Source organism: Pristis pectinata, chromosome 21, assembly GCF_009764475.1.
Source record: "Pristis pectinata isolate sPriPec2 chromosome 21, sPriPec2.1.pri, whole genome shotgun sequence".
In the NCBI taxonomy this organism is placed as follows: domain Eukaryota; kingdom Metazoa; phylum Chordata; class Chondrichthyes; order Rhinopristiformes; family Pristidae; genus Pristis; species Pristis pectinata.
Window position 1 is genome coordinate 4612591 of NC_067425.1, and position 20707 is coordinate 4633297.

At 39.3% G+C, this 20707-nt stretch overlaps 1 protein-coding gene across 1 annotated transcript in view; it reads right to left on the bottom strand.

Annotated features, from left to right (window-relative positions):
• The window catches only part of brip1 (BRCA1 interacting helicase 1), a 394954-nt gene that overhangs the window by 237048 nt on the left and 137199 nt on the right, over window positions 1-20707 (bottom strand). The window contains exon 16 of the mRNA XM_052035938.1: window positions 13565-13686. Within this exon, the coding sequence (XP_051891898.1) occupies window positions 13565-13686 (122 nt within the window). The remainder of the gene's footprint in view (window positions 1-13564; window positions 13687-20707) is intronic.

The following is a 20707-nucleotide window of genomic DNA, read 5'->3' on the forward strand; positions in this document are numbered from 1 at the left end:
ACCTCAGGGTGTAGTGTTCCCATGTGCCTGCTGCCCTTGTCCTCCTTGGTGGAAGAGGTTGAGAGTTTGGGAGGTGCTGCTGTGGTGCTAACCATAGCGCATTACATAGATGGTGTTAATAGCATCCACTGTACACCTAGTGCATTGCTCTGGATGATGTTGGGCATCTTGAGAGTTGTTGGAACTGCACTCATCCAGGCAAGTGAAAATATTTCATCCTGCTCCTGACTTGTAGATAGTGGAAAGGTTTCGGGGTAGCAGGAGGCGAGTCAAGCCACAGGACACCCAGTCTCTGACCTGCTCTTGTAGCCATGGTATTTATGTGGCTAGATATGCAATTTAAATTAGCATCATGGGCCCAAGGGCCTGTTCCTGTGCTGTATTGTTCTATACTCTAAGGCATAGGTGATGAGGTGAACCTATAGCCACCAAACGTTAAAAATAGTTTTAGAATTAGGCAAAAGAGCAGTAAATCAGAGGATTGGGAAAATTCCAGAACTCAGCAAAGGAGGACCAAGATATTGATAGGGGTGGGTAGAATACAATGGTAATCTTGCAAGGAACATAAAAATCTCTATAGATTTAAAAAAAGGAAATGATAAGCTGAATTTAATGGAGGTCCCTCAAAGACTGACACAGGAAAAATATTGGGGATATGAAAATTGACAGATAAATTAAACAAATATTTTGTGTTTGTCTTCATGAAAGACACAGAAAACTTAGAAATAGTGCAGGACAATAGATCTAGAATGAATGAGTTGAAAGAAATTAATACAAAAAAAACTTGAGGAAATTAATGGGGCTGGAAAGTAATACATCCCCAGGAACTGATGGCCTATAACCCAAGACTATGGAGGTAATGGATATACTGGTTGTCATCTTCAAAAATTCCAAGGATTCCAAAGTTCCCAAAGACTGAAAAGTAGCAAACGTAACCCAACTATTTAAAAAGGAGGGTGAGAAAAAAAGTAGCGGAAACTATATAAGATAGCCTAACATCAGTAGTAGGGAAAATGCTACAACTTATTATTAAAAATTATAATAGGATTGAGCAGAGGCAACATGGATTTATAGACAGGAAATCATGTTCAACAAATTAATTGAATTTTTTTGTGACTGTTACAAGGAAGAAAGGGGAAATCAGTGATGTGACATATCTGGAGTTTGATAAGATGCCACACATAAAGCCATTAAATAAAATTAGATCACAAAGGAATGGAGCTAATAAATTGGATGAATAGAAGATTGATCAATGGTCAGAAAATGGAGAACAGGAATAAACAGGTCATTTTCAGGTTAGGAACCTGTAACTGTTGGGTCACTACAGGGATCAATGCTAAAGCCCCAGACATTCACCTTTTACATCAATGATTTGGATGAAGAGACCAAGTATAACATATCCAAGTTTGTTGATGATACAAAGCTGGGTGGGTTGTCAGGAGGATACAAAGAGGCTTTAGGAAGATTCAGAAAGGCTATCTAAATTGGTGGAATATAATGTGGAAAATGTGAGGCTCTCTACATTGGTAGAACAAAATAGAAAAAGTGAGTACTTTTTAAAGGGCGAGAAATTGAAAGGTGGTGTTCAGTACAACCTGCATACATCAATTATTGAAAATCAACATGCAGGTACAACAAGCAATTAGGAAAGTTTGACAGGGTAGATACATGAATAAAATCTCCCCTGGCTGAGGAATCAAAATCTCAAAATAATGTGTCAGCTGCTCAGAAACTCCTTCACCCAGAGCACATTGTATCTTTGGAATTCTCTAACCAAGAGGGCTTTGGAGGTTCAGTCACTATGTATATTCAAGACATAGAGATCAACAAGTTTTTGGATATTAAGGGAACCAAATGATTTGAGATTAGTGCAAGGAAAGTGGTAAAAGAGTAGCTGTGATTATATTGATTGGCAGAGCAAGCATGCAGCCAAATGGCCTATTTGTGCATATACTTTTTATGTCCTTAATGTATCCTTAAACATTCACTCTCACCACTACTACTATACTGAGGCTTCAGTGTGAACCATTTACAAGAAGCAATGCAGCACTGCAATAATATCTTCCAAAATGTGAGCTCTATCAGTGAGAAGTACAACAGCTGCATGAGCAGTGGAGGCCAGATCAGTGGGGGTATTCAAGGAGGAGATAGACAGATATCTAAATAGTCAGGGTATCAAGGGATATGGGGATAAGGCTGGCAAATGGGATTAGAATAGTTTTTTTTTTCTTTTCTTCTTTTTTTCCCACCCCATTTCTTTTTCCCTTTTCCTTGGAGCAGACTCGATGGGCCGAATGGCCTGCTTCTGCTCCCTTATCTTGTGATCTTGTGAGATCGTCACAACTTCCAAATTCCCATCCAAATCAACCATCCTGATTTGGAACTTCATCATCGCTATGTCAAGATCCTGCCTTGTTCACTCAATGCAAGGACTGCAATGGTTTAAGAAAATGTCCCACTACCATCTTCTTAATGACTTTTAGGAAGGGCAATAAATATTCCCCCTGCCAGTAATGACTACATAACCAAGTATGAAAAATGTTATTTATTTGTAGTCTGAAAATTTTTATCAGTACTAGACTCTGTAACCAATAGTGTATAAAGTAAATTCATTACTGAACCATAAAGAGAGATGAACTTTTTTTTTGTTGTGCAATCAACCAAGACTATATCTTGTCAAGTAAATACAGGTAGATCTCTTCAGACCTTCACATTAACCTGCAGGATATGACTGTGTATTCAGCAATCTTGCATCAATTGTTAAACTTGCACTCATATCTAACAACAGTGTAAAATAATAATGAGTAGATGGAAAAGAAGCATCAGTAAAGCCACCTATCAATACCTTATAAGCTGAGATAATAGTAATACAATATCACCAACTTTGAGGAAGAATACAACGCTAAAATGTGTGACTGTGTGGAAAGCTCTTGGCAGTCCTGTATCAAACAGAAGACAAACTTGCTCAGATCAAACACAGTAGTTGCAAAATGCTCCTGAACTATGTCAGCTAAAGGCCAATACAAGACAATGATGAACAAGACAACCTATGTCACAAAAAATTGCCTTACATGACTTCAACCTGACACATGTTGTATTCTGTCAGAGCAAATTACGTTTACTAAACTGATTGGCAATAATAACAGAGAAGTTTTGAAAATATAAGAGGATATCTTTTGTAGGGGGCTTGGTAAACTTGACATATCAAAAATTCAAGAAACAAATACAGAGCCAACCTATTCCACCTCAGATAACCAAATGCCAGTCAGTCACTGAAAAATGCCAGTACGTGGTATGCAGTTTTATATTCTCACACTCGCCAAAAGTAGAATACTAACTGTACTTAAGAGTCAATGGCATTGGAACAATTTTAATTAGTTTAAATTAAATGCTAATAAAGCGAGAGACAAAAAATGTACTTCAGTCAATGCGGCAATATCTTTTGTTTAAAAAAAGAGAAAAATTGTTCATGGACATACTAACTGTGGATTAAACTGATGTTTTACTTTTAGCCCATGAACTAAACATAACACAGGTACCAGTGAACATGCTTCAACCCCGAAAAAAAATCTTGGAAAGTGTCGAATTAATAAATTGATATTTAAAATTCTACTAATGACAGTCAACTACCAAATAAGAAAGTTGATTTTGCAATAGATAGGGTCTTGTTTGTGATTCTATGTATAGGAGCTAATTCTGCCATAGCAATGCTGTCATTTCACAAGGTCAACAATAAACTGAGTATGTAGGTCAAAGATCTGGAAGGTGAAATGCACTTGGGCAATTATGACATAAATGAAGTACTGAGGAACAGCTCAAGGAAGGTCAAAAAAGATAGGAAGATGAGAGGTTAAGGTACTGGGTTTCGATCCAAAGCACAACCCAAATGGGCAGATTTGAACACTTGATAACACTGAATAGCAAGTCCCAAAGAAATAGTCCTCCAAATTCTCCAATTAGATTCCACAGTACCTCCTCAGGCCTGGGATAGTATCATCCCATCTCCTCTGCCCACTTACCTACTCATTCACAAAAACAAAGGTTCAGAATGCAGAATTATAAAGTACATTGTTTTGCTGTGTAAGTTCTATCTGAAGGTAATATCTTTCTCCTATCATTTTGAGTTATGCGCGGCAGAGTGGTACAGCTTGTGGAGCTGCTGCCTCACAGCTCCAGCAACCCAGGTTCAATCCAGACCTCCAATGCCATCTGTGTGAAGTTTGAAAGTTCTCACTGTGACCACATGAATTTCTTCCAGGTGCTCCAGTTTCCTCCCACATTCCAAAGACAGCAGGTTGGTAGTTAATTGGTCACTAAGTTGCCCCTAGTGTACAGGTGAGTGACAGAATGTCAGGGGAGTTAATGGCAATGTGGGATGTTATGTACCAGCAACAATAGAAACACAACGAGCTAGGTTTAAATGTTAGACTCTATTTATCAATAGCTACTTGTAATAATAAGAAAAGAAAAACTTTAGATATCAGACATTAACCAAAATAAACCGAAGTGTGTGTGTGGCAAGTTCCCAAACCCCAAGTCTAGGAACAATTCTCAAAGTTCAGTTCCCTCAGTCATGAAGCAAGACTGATGAGCAAAAGCTTCTGAAAACCCACGCTAGAATGTAGAGAGAATGTAGAGAGAAGGAGTTTACGAATTCCAGCCGCTGTCTGTAAGGAGTTTGTACGTTCTCCCCGTGTGTCTATGTGGGTTTCCTCTGGGTGCTCCGGTTTCCTCCACATTCCAAAGACATACGAGTTAGGAAGTTGTGGGAATGCTATGTTGGCGCCGGAAGAGTGGTGACACTTGTGGGCTGCCCCCAGAACACTCTACGCAAAAGGTGCATTTCACTGTGTGTTTCGATGTACATGTGACTAATAAAGAAATCTTAATCTTAATTTTGAAGCCAAGACACTGCAGCCATTCCATGCAGCACAGCAGGCCATGAGTGGCAAATAGGCCTCAGCTTGTGGAACTTGAGCCAGCATCCCAAGAATGCCCTGTTGGCCACTGACAGCTTGGAACCTTTTGAAAGCAATTCAAATTGATTTAAGCAAATTAAAATCATTGAAAAAATATTTTAAAAGTTTACATAGAACTACCTAATGCTGCTATAAATTAGTTAAAAACAAAATAAAGTAAACATATCATTTATTGGCATCGATGCTGACAATTCTATTCAAATGAATGGGGTCACACTATCTGTGCTACCCTCAGCCAGCCTAAAGCTGCAGGGTCCCTCAGCTCAGTACTTCTACGTTTTGCAGGAGTATGTCTATGGAACAGAGATGCCAATGCACTGGATCTGACCCCGATCCTCTTTGATTGGCTTCAATGTGTAGACATAGAAGTCAGAAAGGAGCAGAATTGTGAGGAAGACACTGATGGCAGTTCACTCAAAACTGCCCATCAGAAGCAAGTGCATTTCAGTCCAGGACAATTGAGAAGTCAAATTTTAGCATTGCTTGCTATCTAACAGAAATGTAGAACATCAGAAGGCCATTGCAATGGAACCTCAAGAAATCTCAAGTTTAAACAGTTTTTCTAATGAACATTATTAGTAAGTAATACACACCTTGGCTCCAATTTTTCAGATAACTTCTCACTTCATTACAATACACCAGGGTTAATCAAAATGAGGTACCATTTAAGGCTTCCAACGACCTCCTTGCTTTTCACTGTCTGCTCCCTCACAATACAATAAGACTACAGTAGTCTTATGATCTGTATGGATGGCATGCAAAACAAAGATTTTCACTGTACCTTGGCATATGTGACTATAATAAACTAATTTATCAATTTAGATGAATGGAAGGAGCAGGCAGAAATTATACAAGTCTCTGAGATATTGTTTTATGTAGTCCACCTATTATACAACCCATGCTGAAGTGAGTATGAGTGAATGTCAGCCTTTCATGGACCAGCACAAGGAAGCACTGCTTCAGCCTCATTTCAAAAGATAAGAAATAAAAACATGGGTGATGAAACAGTCTGATCTCTAATAAAAGGTATATTCCATTTAAATACAGAACCAAATTAATAGGGGGAATAAAATTAATTTATTTAAACTTTGTCCTGAGAGTTCACTTGGAATGGATGCAAATAAAAAGCAAGAGAGGAATGGATTGGCATCCAGGTTAGGTAAAATTATGCTGCCATCAAGCAAATATGGACACTGAAGAGTCTATGCTATAGATTATCTGCCTTACTGGTTGAAAGAAGGAAGGGGGCAGCAAGGAAATCGGACCGGGACAACAATGAAATAAAATGAAAAGCTATCTTAAAATTAAAACTGGACAGAACTGCAACCAAACCAGAGCACTTTACTCCTTTTCAGTTGATGCAATGTGTTAGAGAATGAGTAATTGAGAAATACGAATTTATAAAGCCTCCCAACCAAACCAAAAAGATAACTTAATTCATTGCCATGTAACAATTCAAACAGAAACCATTTTCATCTGCTGTCATTCAGATGTTAAATAATTTAAGCTACATCTGAAAACAAAAAATCATTAAAAATTTAACAGAAGTACTGTACACTTAACCATGTATTTTTGAAATTTGGGATTATCATTATACTTAGATAATGATAATTTTATCTCACAAACAATTCAAATCGTTTTCTGATATCCTGGTATAAAAACAAACAGAATGTCTGCAGTTCAGAATTGCAGACATATTTTGCCAGAAAAATATGATGCAATAATTTTTCACATTGACTTTTACACTCATTTTCACAAAACAAAAGCATCACCCCACATCTGTGCAACTAGTCACCATTAAACTGAGAATAATAACTAACTCTTTGAATTCTAACAGATTAAACCTTTCCTAATCCACGAGCCAGGTACCTAGTGCAATTTCAGCTGAAACAATCAAGATCACAGAAGAATAGAACACTTTACAAACCATATTTGCACTGAGGTGTACTAAGAGTTTGTTGCTCCAACTGTTTTGTGTGCAAGGTTATCACATTATTTTTCTCCAAACTGCCCAAATTTGACAGTGCTGAGGTAAGGCATAGACACTTGCAGTGAATAGTAGCACAGCTTGTGACATTTCGACGAACACAAAACTTTATGCTTCAAGAAATTATGGTGCAAATTTACCCTGGTCTCATATACTCATCTCAATCCCGGTTGCTTCCAGGGATTCTGAACAAGTGACATGATTAAAATCTAATGCAACCAAAACTCTCTTATGAACAGCAAATGCAATCTACTGTCAGCCAAGCAGAAGTGAAAAAAAATCAAACAGCTTCCCTGGAGGTACATCACTGCTATATGCTTCATGCCACTGTGTCTAAGGTGAACTATAAGTGTCAATCATCATTAAGAATCCCCAAGGTGACAGCTCCAGTTTTCAAATTCTGTGCACTGTTTGATCGAAAGTAAAATCTTAAAGGTCATTGCAACTTGCTAAGGACATGATAAACAAAGAAACCACTGGAATGCACTGCCATTTTTGCAGACTTATTACTTACTTTACTCTTTTTTTTCCCCAACTGCAAATTTTAAACTGATATTTGGAAAACAGCATGCAATATTGCCCAGTGCCATCGAATTGACAATTTCCATTCCCCGACCAACATGGAAAGATGATGTCCCACTTTCATCTACGGTTAAAGAATTCAAACTATTATGCAAGGTACTCATAAGAAAAAGAATCCAAGTATCCCTTCTAGCTACCCCCAAATGTCGAACTCTCAGGGCATCTAATGTTCTTGGAAAAATGAATTTCACACTCAATTTCCAAAAGAAGAACATTTGATGAGAAAATAGAGGTCTGAACTGGCTGAATAACAATTTGATTCTTCTGTTATCCTTAACTATTCAAAGATAAAGCTAGTGCATCAAAAATCTCCAAGCAAGAATGAAAGAAATGTAATTGGAGGCACAGATTCTGAATAGGAAAGGTCTAATACACAGTTCAATTTTGGGTCCTTAGATTTTCTATAGAGAAACACAAAGTTGCTCATTGCCTTATGTAGTCGATAGTATTATTGCTCCAGAGCCAAGCTGTGGGCTTTATCCCCACTCTAGGCTAACTCTACCTAGGCTAGCACAGCTGAGCATGTCACTAGAGGAAGCATTGAATTGAGGCCTCTTCTCCCAGCTCAAGAGCAAAACATCTCAATGTGACCTGAAGAACAGGAATTTTCACTGTGCTGGCTTGCATTCCTCCCAGAACCATCACCACCAAAACTGATGCAGTTTTATTTTGGGTCCATGGTGTATGCAACATAGGTTCCTTGTTTGCTTTCATAAAGACATGCCTGCATTACAAAAGCAATAACAAATCTGTCAGGGTTTGAAACCAACTAGGTACTAAAATCTGTGTATAAATAAAATATATAAATTCCACATAAGCCCAAATAAATGTAAATCCCACAGCCATCACATTAGAAATTCTGCCCATGTCCAGTTGTGAATACCAAATGGACAATTAAACATGGGAGGAGGCTCCAAGAACATCACCATCCTGAAAAACAGCACAACACTGCTGGTAAGTGCAAAAGTTTAAACATTTGCATCCACCTTCAGTCAGAAGTGCTAAGTGGATTATTGATTTTTGCTACTTCCTTAGATCTCCACCTTCACATAAACCAAGCTTCAGCCAATTTGATTCCATTCAAGTTATATCAAGAAATGGTTGACTCTATCAGAAATAGCAAGTATATAGGTCCCAACAACATCATCTTCGTATGAAATTCTTTTGTGCAGAATTTCCTGTACTTCTAACAAATCTGTTTTAATGCTGTTACAACACTGACGTAGAACCATAGACAGTACAGCACACTACAGGCCCTTCGGCTCACAATGTTGTGCTGACCTTTAAACCTCGCCTAAGACTATCTAACCCCTTCCTCCCACATATCCCTCTATTTTAAATTCCTCCATATGCTTATCTAGCTATCTCTTGAATTTGACCAATGTACCAGCCTCCACCACCACCCCAGGCAGCGCATTCCATGCCCCAACCACTCTCTGGGTAAAAAAACCTTCCTCTGATATTTCCCTTGAACTTCCCACCCATTACTTTAAAGCCATGCTCTCTTGTATTGAGCATTGGTACCCTGGGACGTACCTGACAATGTGAAAAATGGCCAGGTCTGACAAAAAGTAGGACAAATACAACCTGACTAAATAGTGAATTAGGCTATTCTCAAACATCAATAAAGTGCTAGAAGAGGTACTGAACAGATGCTCAGTTTCCATTCCACCAAACTTTATCATACCTTTTAATCCAAATGTGCTTAAAGAGCTGATCATAAGATGCAAGGAGCAAGTGGCTGCCATCAAGTCGACAACTGAGTATTGCATCAAGAAGGAATTGTAAAATAATCATGACAACTTTTCCTCTGTAAGAACTTGGGAAAAAATGTGATTCAACAGAAAGAAAAATAGTATTGCATAGCATAAAAAAGGTCCTTCAGCTCACTGAGTCCGCACCAAGCATCAAGCACCCATTCACATTCATCTTATTTCATTTCCTCCCCACATTTCCATCAACTACCCCCATATTCAACCACTCACCCATGCACTATGGGCACTTTGCAGTGGCCAATTAACCTACCAACCTGTTCTTCCATGTGTTACGGACTCAGTGAAAGTCCCTTTAAGATAGAGAGTGTGTGTGTATGTGTATGTGGGGCGTGCTTACGTCAATAGAAGATAAAGGACGTAATGACGTTGTTGAAGAAGAAGAAAGAGAGAGAGAGAAGGGAGAGAGACACCAGCCTGCTTGTTTTCTCTATCGATGGATGAGAAACAATAACTGTGTTTGCCACTGAAATCCATGTATGGAAGTTGGAAGTAATCCGGTGGAGTTCACTTTGTTGCTGACCTGTAGAAGGAAACAGGTATTTGTGTGTGGACGACCACGGTTCGGATGCTTTTCGGGGTGAGGAAGTCACTACCGAGTAAACACTGAAGTGTCGTTTGGGTTCCATCGTGGAACATCTGGATTTCGTATGTACTCTCTCTATGTTTTTCTACATCTACATCTTATCTTCAGACAACGGTGGTTTTTGAAGAAGCCCTTGCTCATGTTTCACCTTATGGCTTGCGGAACTGAACTTTAAGAACCATTCCGGAACTGGAAGTTTTGGACTTTGTCACACACACACACGAAGAGTTTAGTTTTGGGGTTAACGTTCGAGGTTTAACATTCTTGAATTCTAACATACTAACATTTTTACTTTTATTTTACGTATTATCATAAGTAGTGATTAATAAAATAGTTTTTAACACTGAATCATGCTCAGTGTGTTTCTTTTGTTGCTGGTTTGTGACAAAATTGGGGGCTCGTCCGGGATTTGAACCCGGGACCTCTCGCACCCCAAGCGAGAATCATACCCCTAGACCAACAAAAAAAAAAAAAAAAAAAGAATGTTTACCTGAAAAAAAAATTTTGTCACAAACCAGCAACAAAAGAAACACACTGAGCATGATTCAGTGTTAAAAACTATTTTATTAATCACTACTTATGATAATACGTAAAATAAAAGTAAAAATGTTAGTATGTTAGAATTCAAGAATGTTAAACCTCGAACGTTAACCCCAAAACTAAACTCTTCGTGTGTGTGTGTGACAAAGTCCAAAACTTCCAGTTCCGGAATGGTTCTTAAAGTTCAGTTCCGCAAGCCATAAGGTGAAACATGAGCAAGGGCTTCTTCAAAAACCACCGTTGTCTGAAGATAAGATGTAGATGTAGAAAAACATAGAGAGAGTACATACGAAATCCAGATGTTCCACGATGGAACCCAAACGACACTTCAGTGTTTACTCGGTAGTGACTTCCTCACCCCGAAAAGCATCCGAACCGTGGTCGTCCACACACAAATACCTGTTTCCTTCTACAGGTCAGCAACAAAGTGAACTCCACCGGATTACTTCCAACTTCCATACATGGATTTCAGTGGCAAACACAGTTATTGTTTCTCATCCATCGATAGAGAAAACAAGCAGGCTGGTGTCTCTCTCCCTTCTCTCTCTCTCTTTCTTCTTCTTCAACAACGTCATTACGTCCTTTATCTTCTATTGACGTAAGCACGCCCCACATACACATACACACACACTCTCTATCTTAAAGGGACTTTCACTGAGTCCGTAACACATGGGATATGGGAGGAAAGCAGAGCACTCTGAGGAAACACATGCAGTTATAATGCAAGTTGCAAACAGACAAGGTCAGGATTGAACCTGGGTCACTGGAGCTGTGCGGCAGCAGCTGTACTAGCTACACCACTGTGCTGCCTTATTTTTTGATCAATTCAGCCCCAGGTGTTCCTAAGATCAGCATCTTCAGTTGCATCATTAGTGACAATTATGAGGTGAGAAATGTGGGTGTGCACTGATAATCGCAAAATGTAATGGTCTATTTGCAACTTCCGAAATAATAATGCAGTCCACATCCACATAGCTAGGCCTGGATGCGATTCCGGCTCAGACTAATAGTTGGTATATTACATTTGTGGCAAACAAATAACCACCTCCAGCAATAGAGTCTAAGCACCACACTTTGGCATTATCATCACTGAGATCCTCACCATCAACATCCTTTGAAGGAGGGTCACCATTGACCCAGAAACTTAACCAGACCAGGGATATTCATACTAAGGCTGCAAGAGCAGGTCAGATGCGGGATATCCTGTGGCAAGTAACCTATCTCCTAATACACAAATCCTTCTCACAACCCATAAAGCAAGAGTTGAAAGTGTAATAAGTGAAATGATCTGTATGGCTGGCATGCAAAACAAATTTTTCCACTGTACCTCAGTACATGTGACAATCATAAACCAATTTACATAGGAGTACCTTCACCACATAAAGTGTACAGTTCAAGGTGATGCCTCACCAGCACTTCATCAGATGGAAAATAACTGCTAATTTTACCAGACCACCCATATTCTGTGAATGAATAAAAAAGTTGTTGTTTGTTCTTTCTATCCACTATAAAAGAGGATGGAAATAATCTTCGAGTTCTTTAAGCCATGCTTCACCCCTGTGGCTCAGACCTCCATCAAGAAATTATGTAAACACTGAAATCAGTTTGGATCAATTAATGCAAAACCTTAAATAGAGAGCTCTGTGTGGAATAGGATAATCATTTAATTACAATAATGATTGCATTGTATAGAAGGAAATTGCCACTGTGACGTACTAACCATCCTTCTGAATTTTCATTTGAAGGAAATTAGTAATGTGTGACAACATACAACTTACTGAACCACAATCACGGGAATTACAGAATAGGAAGCAAAAACTCCCTGATTACATTCCAAAATGGAAAAACACACTAGATACAGATAAGATTTTCAGATGTCATTATTATAACTCGATGTGTAAATGCATATTGTGTGGTGGGACTCTACCTAGAAGCTAGGAAAACCCTTAGTTTATTTCCTATTGTGTGGTAGCATATCTCAACCACTAAAATAATGAACCACTGGACCTGCCACAACATTTGCAAGTCATAGAAAAGGCAAAGAAAACTGGAGAGAATTCCCAGCCCTGGATGTTATTCCATTGTCTCTGTTCATAATGTACCACCTTATGAAGAGAGAAGCCCTGGCCTATCTTTGACTTGCACAGAGAGAAAAACTGCAAATAAAAATTAAAGAACCATGCAGTGATGATGTAGAGACAAAAAAAAAATGATTGAAGAAATATAATTGAATTATAGTGTAATTTTTTTTTGTTTTGTAAGCCAAGCCCTGTGTGAGACTTTTACACAGACCCAGTCTGAGAGGATTACAATAGCAATTTTCCTTGTTTTTATAAATAAATGAAAATAATGGGAAATGTCTGGACTGGAAGAACACAATGTGAATAACTCGTTATGAATACCAAGAAGCAGGTTGGAGAGCATACAACACTAAATATGGCATGAGATTTACCCTCTGTCGTCATTTAGTTTCCGATTACCGGAAATGATAACAGGGGTGCATAATGCTGAAAAGAGAACAGCAGAAGTACTTGCTTGTGGCTCACTTATAATAGATCAATTTTGGCCAGCCTCCATCCATCCAATTGAAATACGGTTTCAATAGAGCCTGCAGATATTTTATCCTGACGTCATGAAACAAACAATCAGTTTAGCTTTGGCAATTTTGAAAATTGTAAATCTCAGACAATTTGATGGTTTTGCAAATGTTATTTTCCAATTGTAGTGAACAATTCATAATAAAATAATAAAGATATTTTACTTGCAGATTGCTTATACAAAATTATATTGGAGATTGTGGTCTTCATATTCCTGCAATTTTAATGTAATTGTAAATCGGTAGATATTAGCTTACAATGGCTTTAAGTGGAGGTCACCATTCACATGCTTTTGGAGACTCCATTGATTTTTTTTAAACCTTGACTTAATATTATTTCTGCCAATGTATTTTGGAGACAAATAACCTGTTGCATAAACTTCACAATAACAAAGGTGCTAAACATACTCTTATGAAATATACAATTTTGTTAAAACCCACACACATTTTCTATGGGTTTTGTTGTGAGTGGAAAGGTTTCAGCAGCCTTTCTTGGCTTCTTTCTTAGTTTACATTACTTGCCTGGAGGTCTTTGACATTTGGAAAAGGAATTCCTATTGTAACTACTGCACGGGCATTATCATCAGTGAAATCAAGCCCTTCGCTGACTTTTCCCCTGCAAACAGCTACCAAGAGAGCTCCACCTAAGAACAAAAACAGAAAGAAAAAATCAAGGCACTGCACCAAAAGGAAGGTTAAAAGGGTAAACATAAATCAACTCACAAAAGATTACTAACGGTGTATATCTAACCATTTTGACCTAGGGCTAAAAGGTTCCGCAAACTTCAGCTTTTTAGTACTTAAATATGCAATTTAGTTTGCACTGGTTTTGGTCAATAGAAAACATCCCACTTAATTCCACAAATGTATAGCTTGAAATATGTTTTTTGTCGAAGTGTTTTTTTTAAAACCCACTTAATTCTCTCACATTACCTGCATGTAGAGTCAACCACATGTGTAAACTAGCCCAAAATAATTGTCATAATTAGGATTTTTTGCAAGCTATGTGACAAGAAACTATTTTGCTGCAATAGGAGGCTATGGAACCAGTGCAGCACTGATGACCTGTACCTCTAGCCAAGCTGTTCCAGTACTGGTGTCAATTTGACAATATGGAAAACTGTACAAGACAAATCCAATCTAACTAATGACTGCACAACGTTCAATTCCTTTGCAACTCCTCAGAAAATTAGGAGCCCATGCCTGCATTCAGCAAGACCTAAACTTACACTTATAAGTGGAAAGTAACATGACCATCTCTATCAAGAAAGAGTCTAACCACCCAAGTTAAATGGCATCACCATTGCTAAGCCTCCCCAACCATTAATGTCCTGTAGATTACCACTGACCAGATATTCAAGTGGACCAGCCACATAAATACAATAGCTTCAATAAGCCAGAGGCAGGGTATCCTGCAACAAATGACTTCACTTCCTGACACCCCAAAGTCCAAAGCCTTTCCACCATCTACAGGGCACAACTTAGGAGTGTGAAGGATAAGAGCAACTCTAGATACACACAAGAAGTTTGATACTATTACCTCATCCACAACCCTAGAGGTTCATTCCCTCCACTACTGATGCACAATACCTGCAGTGTGAACCATCTAAAAAAAAGACACTGCCATTACTCACCAAGGCTACTCCCACAGCACCTCCCAAACCAACAACCTCTACAATCAAGAAAGGCAAGGTCTTCAGGTGCATGAGCATGTCAACATCTGCATGTTCCTTCCAAGTTGCCCATCATCCTGACTTGGAAAAATACCTCCAGTACTTCATTGTCAATGGGACTGTCCTGGAGCTTCCCCTCCAACAGCATTGTGGAAGTACCCCACACCAGAAGGACCGCAGCAGTTCAAGAAGGGGACTTATCACCACTTTCTCAAATGCAATTATGACTGGGTAATAAATGCTGGCCTTGCTAGTGAAGCCCAGATCAAAGAATAATAAAAGATTTAAGTGATTCATGTGATTCAATAAGTTTTGATTTGGGCTTCAGAGGCCCACATGCTGCTCCTCACACAACTTCAAAACTGAATTGTTTCTCCAAATAACAATGCATTGATTCAACAGATGATTTATCTGCAATGGGATAAGTGTTTCAATGTTAATTCATCTACACACATCCATGACAAAATACTAAACAAAATACCTAATTAACTAAACCTGACTCAAATGAACGAGCTGTTTCTTCCAATTCTCTTAATCAGGAACCAGAAGAAGGGTCCTGACCCGAAAAGTTGACTACCTGCTTTTCTCCAAGGATGCTGCCTGGCCTGCTGAGTTCTTCCAGCATTACAGTGTTTTTCATCTAGATTCCAGCATCTGCAGTCCTCTGTTTCTCAAGTTCGAAGGGCTGTTCTTTGCTGGCATTGCTCAGTATAATTGTGCTGATTAAGCTATCAAAGGAGTTCACTTGGGTTGAGTCTTTAAATATTCACCCCAGACGGATGTGAAGCCTGAACTCAATGAACTATACTCTGTGGCCAACAGCCTTGAAACAGGATACCCTGAGGCCCTCTTCATCATTGAAGGTGACTTCAACCAGGCCAACTTCAAAAGTGTGTTACCAAAATATGACCAGCACGTCTCCTGTCCCACTAGGGGCCCAAACATCCTTGGCCATTGCTAAACAACCATCAAAGATGCCTACCGAGCTACCCCCTGTCCTCACTTTGGTAAGTCAGACCACCCAGCGGTTCTCCTTCTCCCTGCATACAAACAGAAGCTGAAACGGGAAGATCCGGTACAGAGCTGGTCTGAGGAAACAGATGAGCTTCTATGCACCTGCTTTGAGTCGGTAGGCTGGTCCATGTTCAAAGACTCAGCTGCCAGTCTAGGCGAGTATGTCACCACCATCACAGATTTTATCAGTAAGTGTGTTGAGGACTGTATACCAAAGAGGACAATCCGGGTGTTCCTAAACTGGAAACCGTGGATGAACCAGGAGATCCACTCCCTACTGAAGTCTAGGACTGCAGCACTGAAGTCAGTTGGCCCTGGTCTTTACAAGAAATCAAGATACAACTTCTGTAAAGCTATCAGAGATGTCAAGAGACAACACCAGTCCAAAATCAAGTCCCAGACCAGCCGTTGGTTTTGGCAGTGGTTACATGCTATAATGGGCTACAAAATAATGTCAGACAGCATCGCTTCCCGATGAGCTTAATGCATTCTATGCATGTTTTGAACCGAAGGGGATTGGTATGTCACCACCCGCTCTGACAGTCTCCAATGCACCTGAACCCATAGCCACCGTTGAGGATGCAAGATTAGTCTTCCGGAGGGTGAATCTGTGGAAAGCATCTGGCCCAGATGGTGTCCATGGCCATGTCCTCAGATCCTATGCAGATCAGCTGGCAGGGGTATTTGCAGAATTTATAACCTCTCCCTGCTTCAGTCTGAGGTTCCCACCCACTTTAAGAAGACCATTATCATCCTGGTACCCAAGAGAAACAAGGTAACATGCCTTAATGACTACCACCCGGTGATCTGACATTCACCATCACGAAGTTCTTCGAGAGGCTGGTCATGGCACACATTAACTCCAACCGCCCAGAAAACCTCAACCCACTGCAATACTATAATCCCAAACAAACTCACAACCAAACTCCAAATCCTGGGACTCAACACCTCCCTTTGCAACCGGATACTGGACTCCCTAACCAACAGACCACAATGAGTAAGGACAGGCAGCAACACCTCCAACACGATTATTTTCAACACTGGTGACCCACAAGGCTGTGTCCTCAGCCCCCTACTCTACCCCCTATACATTCATGACTGTGTGGCTAGAATCTGCTCTAATTACATCTACAAATTTGCAGATGAATACCACTGTAGAGGGTAGTATCTTAAATAATGATGAGTCAGAATACAGGAAGGAGATAGAGAGCTTAGTGACATGGTGTCATGACAACAACCTTTCCCTTAATGTCACCAAAACAAAAGAGCTGGTCATTGACTTCAGGAGGAGGGGCAGTGCACATGCTTCTGCCTACATCAATGGTGCTGAGATTGAGAGGGTTGAGAGCTTCAAGTTCCTTGGAGTGAACATCACCATCCTGTCCTGGTCCAACCATTTAGACGTGACGGCCAAGAAAGCTCACCAGTGCCTCTACTTCCTCAGAAGGCTAAAGAAATTTGGCATGTCCCTTTGGCACTCACCAACTTTTATAGATGCACCATAGAAAGCATCCTATCTAGATGCATCATGGCTCGGCATGACAACTGCTCTGCCCAGGACCGCAAGAAACTGAAGAGAGTTGTGTAGCTCAGCACATCATGGAAACCAGCTTCCCCTCCATGGACTCTGTCTATACTTCTTGCTGCCACAGTAAAGTAGCCAGCATAATCAAAGACCCCACTCACCCTGGACATTCTCTCTTCTCCCCTCTCCGATCGGGCAGAAGACATAAAAGCCTGAAAGCATGTACCTGCAGGCTCAAGGACAGCTTCTATCCCACTGTTATAAGACTTTTGAATGGTTTCCCTGTATGATAAGATGGATGCATGACCTCACAATCTATCTTGTTTTGACCTTGCACCTCACTGTCTACCTGCATTGCACGTTCTCTGCAGCTGTGACACATTATTCTGCATTCTGTATTGTTTACCCTGTACTACCTCGATGCACCGTGTAATAAATTGATCTGTATGAACAGTATGCAAGACAAGTTTTTCACTGTACCTCGGTACAAGTGACAATAATAAACCAGTTCTAATTCCAATTCCAAATCAAATTATATTGCTGCAGTGGTGCTTATCAATTAGATAAAGTAATATCACTAAAACAACCTCCTTGTGTGTAACAGGTCCCCGATCAAGCACAAATCAAATTACTTGTGAGATACCTGTTGCTCTCAGTTAGTGGAAGTAAATAATATAACATTGGTTTTAACCTCATCCAAAAATGGCAGGATTCAATCAGTTCCCTGCCTAACACTTGCCCGATTTTACTTTCTACTGTGAAGAACAAATGGCTATTCCTATTCTGAGAGTTTCCCTCCAGGCTGGTTAGATTAACTGACTCCCCTTTTGTAATTAAACTCTTTTCGTGTGCCACTTTGAGAGGTTACAGTGCCACCTCTGAGAAAAATAAGAATAGCAGGTAATAACAAAATGGTAGCATACTACTCATCTTTTCAGTGGACAAGATCAATGCAAAAAGATCAGGAAGTATGCATAACAATTTCAGGAGAAGAAAATATTCAAAGACAGCTTATGGATCGAAATATTTTTCATTATTATTTTGGACTGAATAACTAAACAGTATTTGAAGCTGGAGTCAGAAAGGAATTTTTGGAAAAAAAATTGGTACAAGTAGCAATTATTATTTTCCATTGGAACAACGGAGAACAAAAATCAATTTCCTCAAAGCTTCCAAATTCTTTATGCTGGTAAATGTGGCTGAGAGTCAAAACTGTAAATGGCCAGTCTCACTAATGATGGAAGGACTGAATGGCAAGTATTGCAGTATTTCCTAATAAATTTGAAACTACAATTTAAAAGTTATTCATGTGTTAGAAAACATATTTGGTATGTCACAAAGATATAAAAGTTGCGATGTAAATGCAAGTTCTTACTTTAACTACTGAAAGTTAACTTTTATTCTAACATTTTGGGCATTATCCTCAGGATGCTCCAAAATATTATAAAAGCATTTATAAGTCATCTTATGACAATATTGTCCAGAAATATTTATGCATTCTTGATGTATTAAAAAAATTGTGTAGTCGCATGAACTTTATGTCTGGTATTCCATCATAAGTTCCTACAAGGCCTTTGATGATGTACTGCAATACAGTACAGATAGACACCTCAAGAACAGTGCTTTTAGTTCCCCATCCCACTCACACTTTCACCGCTCTGTCTGTGGTCTCCTTATAATGAGGCCCAATGTTAGTTTTAGGAACAGCATCTCATCTTCCATCTGGGCATGCTGCAGTCTTCAGGACTGGATGTCGAATTCAGCAATTCCAATAGTTCACATTCTCCTTTTGTATCAGGACTGATGTTACGTACCAGCAACAAAAGAAACACACCGAGTCATGTATAAGTATTACAAACTATTTTATTAATAACTACTTATAATAAGAAGAAAAATAAAAATGTTAGATATTAAACATTAACCCCAAAAACTAAACTCAAAGTGTGCGTATGGCAAATTCCCAAACTCCAAGTCCAGGAATAGTTCTCAAAGTTCAATTCAGCAAGCCACAAGGTGAAACGTGAGCAAAGGCTTTTGCAAAACCACTGTTGACTGAAGAGAAAATGTAGAGAGACAATAGAGAAATTATGAAATCCAAATGTTCCACGATGGAACCCATATGAAACCTCAGTCACTGATGATCTCCACTGCTTTGTTCCGAAGTATCTGCCACCCCGAAAAGCATTCGAAATGTGGCCGTCCACACAAATACCTGTTTCCTTCTACAAGTCAACAACAAAGTGGACTCCACTGAATTATTCCATGGATTGTAGTGACAGACAGTTATTGTTTTTCATCCATCAATACAGAGACCAGCAGTGTCCCTCTCTCTCTCTCTTCTTCTGACTCTCCGAACAAATGTCAGCACGTTGTTATCTCATTACCGTGGTGACGCCACACACACACACACTACTGTACAACGTCTTAAAGGGACATTCACCAAATAGCAACCTAATCCGTAACACTGACCAGTTCTGTTGTAGGTCAACTATTTGCAATAATGGATCAGTTTTCCTCTCTCCACTACAGCTCTGCATTTCGTAGCTTTTAAGTTCTTTTATTTGTGTTCTCTCTCTATAACCTCTCTCATTAATCTATCAACATCATATCGTCTCAGCAGCCTTACCCTCCATCCCCTGCTCCGCTATCTCTTTAACTCAAAAGCTGACTTGTTTTCTTACTTTTCCAATTCTGAGGAAGTCTTTGTCCTGAAAAGTTAACTCTGTTTCTCCTTCCAAAGATGCTGCCTGGCCTGCTGTCCATTTCCAGCATTTTCTGTTTTTGTTGAAGATTTCTAGCATCTGTAAGTTTTTTTAATTTTCATCACATAGTTAAGAACTTGATGGTGTCTTCTTTTCCCTCTTCCTTGATCCCCATCATGATATTCAACAGCAATAATGGTGGAGGATTGCTGCAGTACACACTGCTGAGGCCCATGATGACCAGGACATGAGAGAAGAAGTGCAACCTTCCAAAACTTGCAGTTCAGACATCCACGTGGCCATTTATAGAGCATGCAAGTCAAGCAGAAAATGGGAAATGGAGGTTTGTGAAAAAGAAACATAGCTGAGGAAATAAAAGATAGCCAAGAAGAAAAGATAGCCAAGAGGCATACACAGAATTCCAAAATTTAAGGAGTGAAATACAGAGCCATCTAGTTCCTATTGGTTTGGGATGAAATTATGACACTGACAAAATAGAATTCAATAAGTTGATAAGGAACCAATGATATAAAAGAGACAAACTTATGACATCAGAGTGTGCAACCTCTACACAAAGTATTAATAACAATGTTATTATTACTGACTACAGGTACTGCAGTCAATGTTGATGTTCCGTCAGTGTTGGGGGATTGTGAAGGAAACTGGAAATCAAAGGAATTGGCATCAAGGCAAAAAGGAGATGACAAAAGTGACTTGTTAAAAATATTACTAATCCATGGTATGAAAAAAA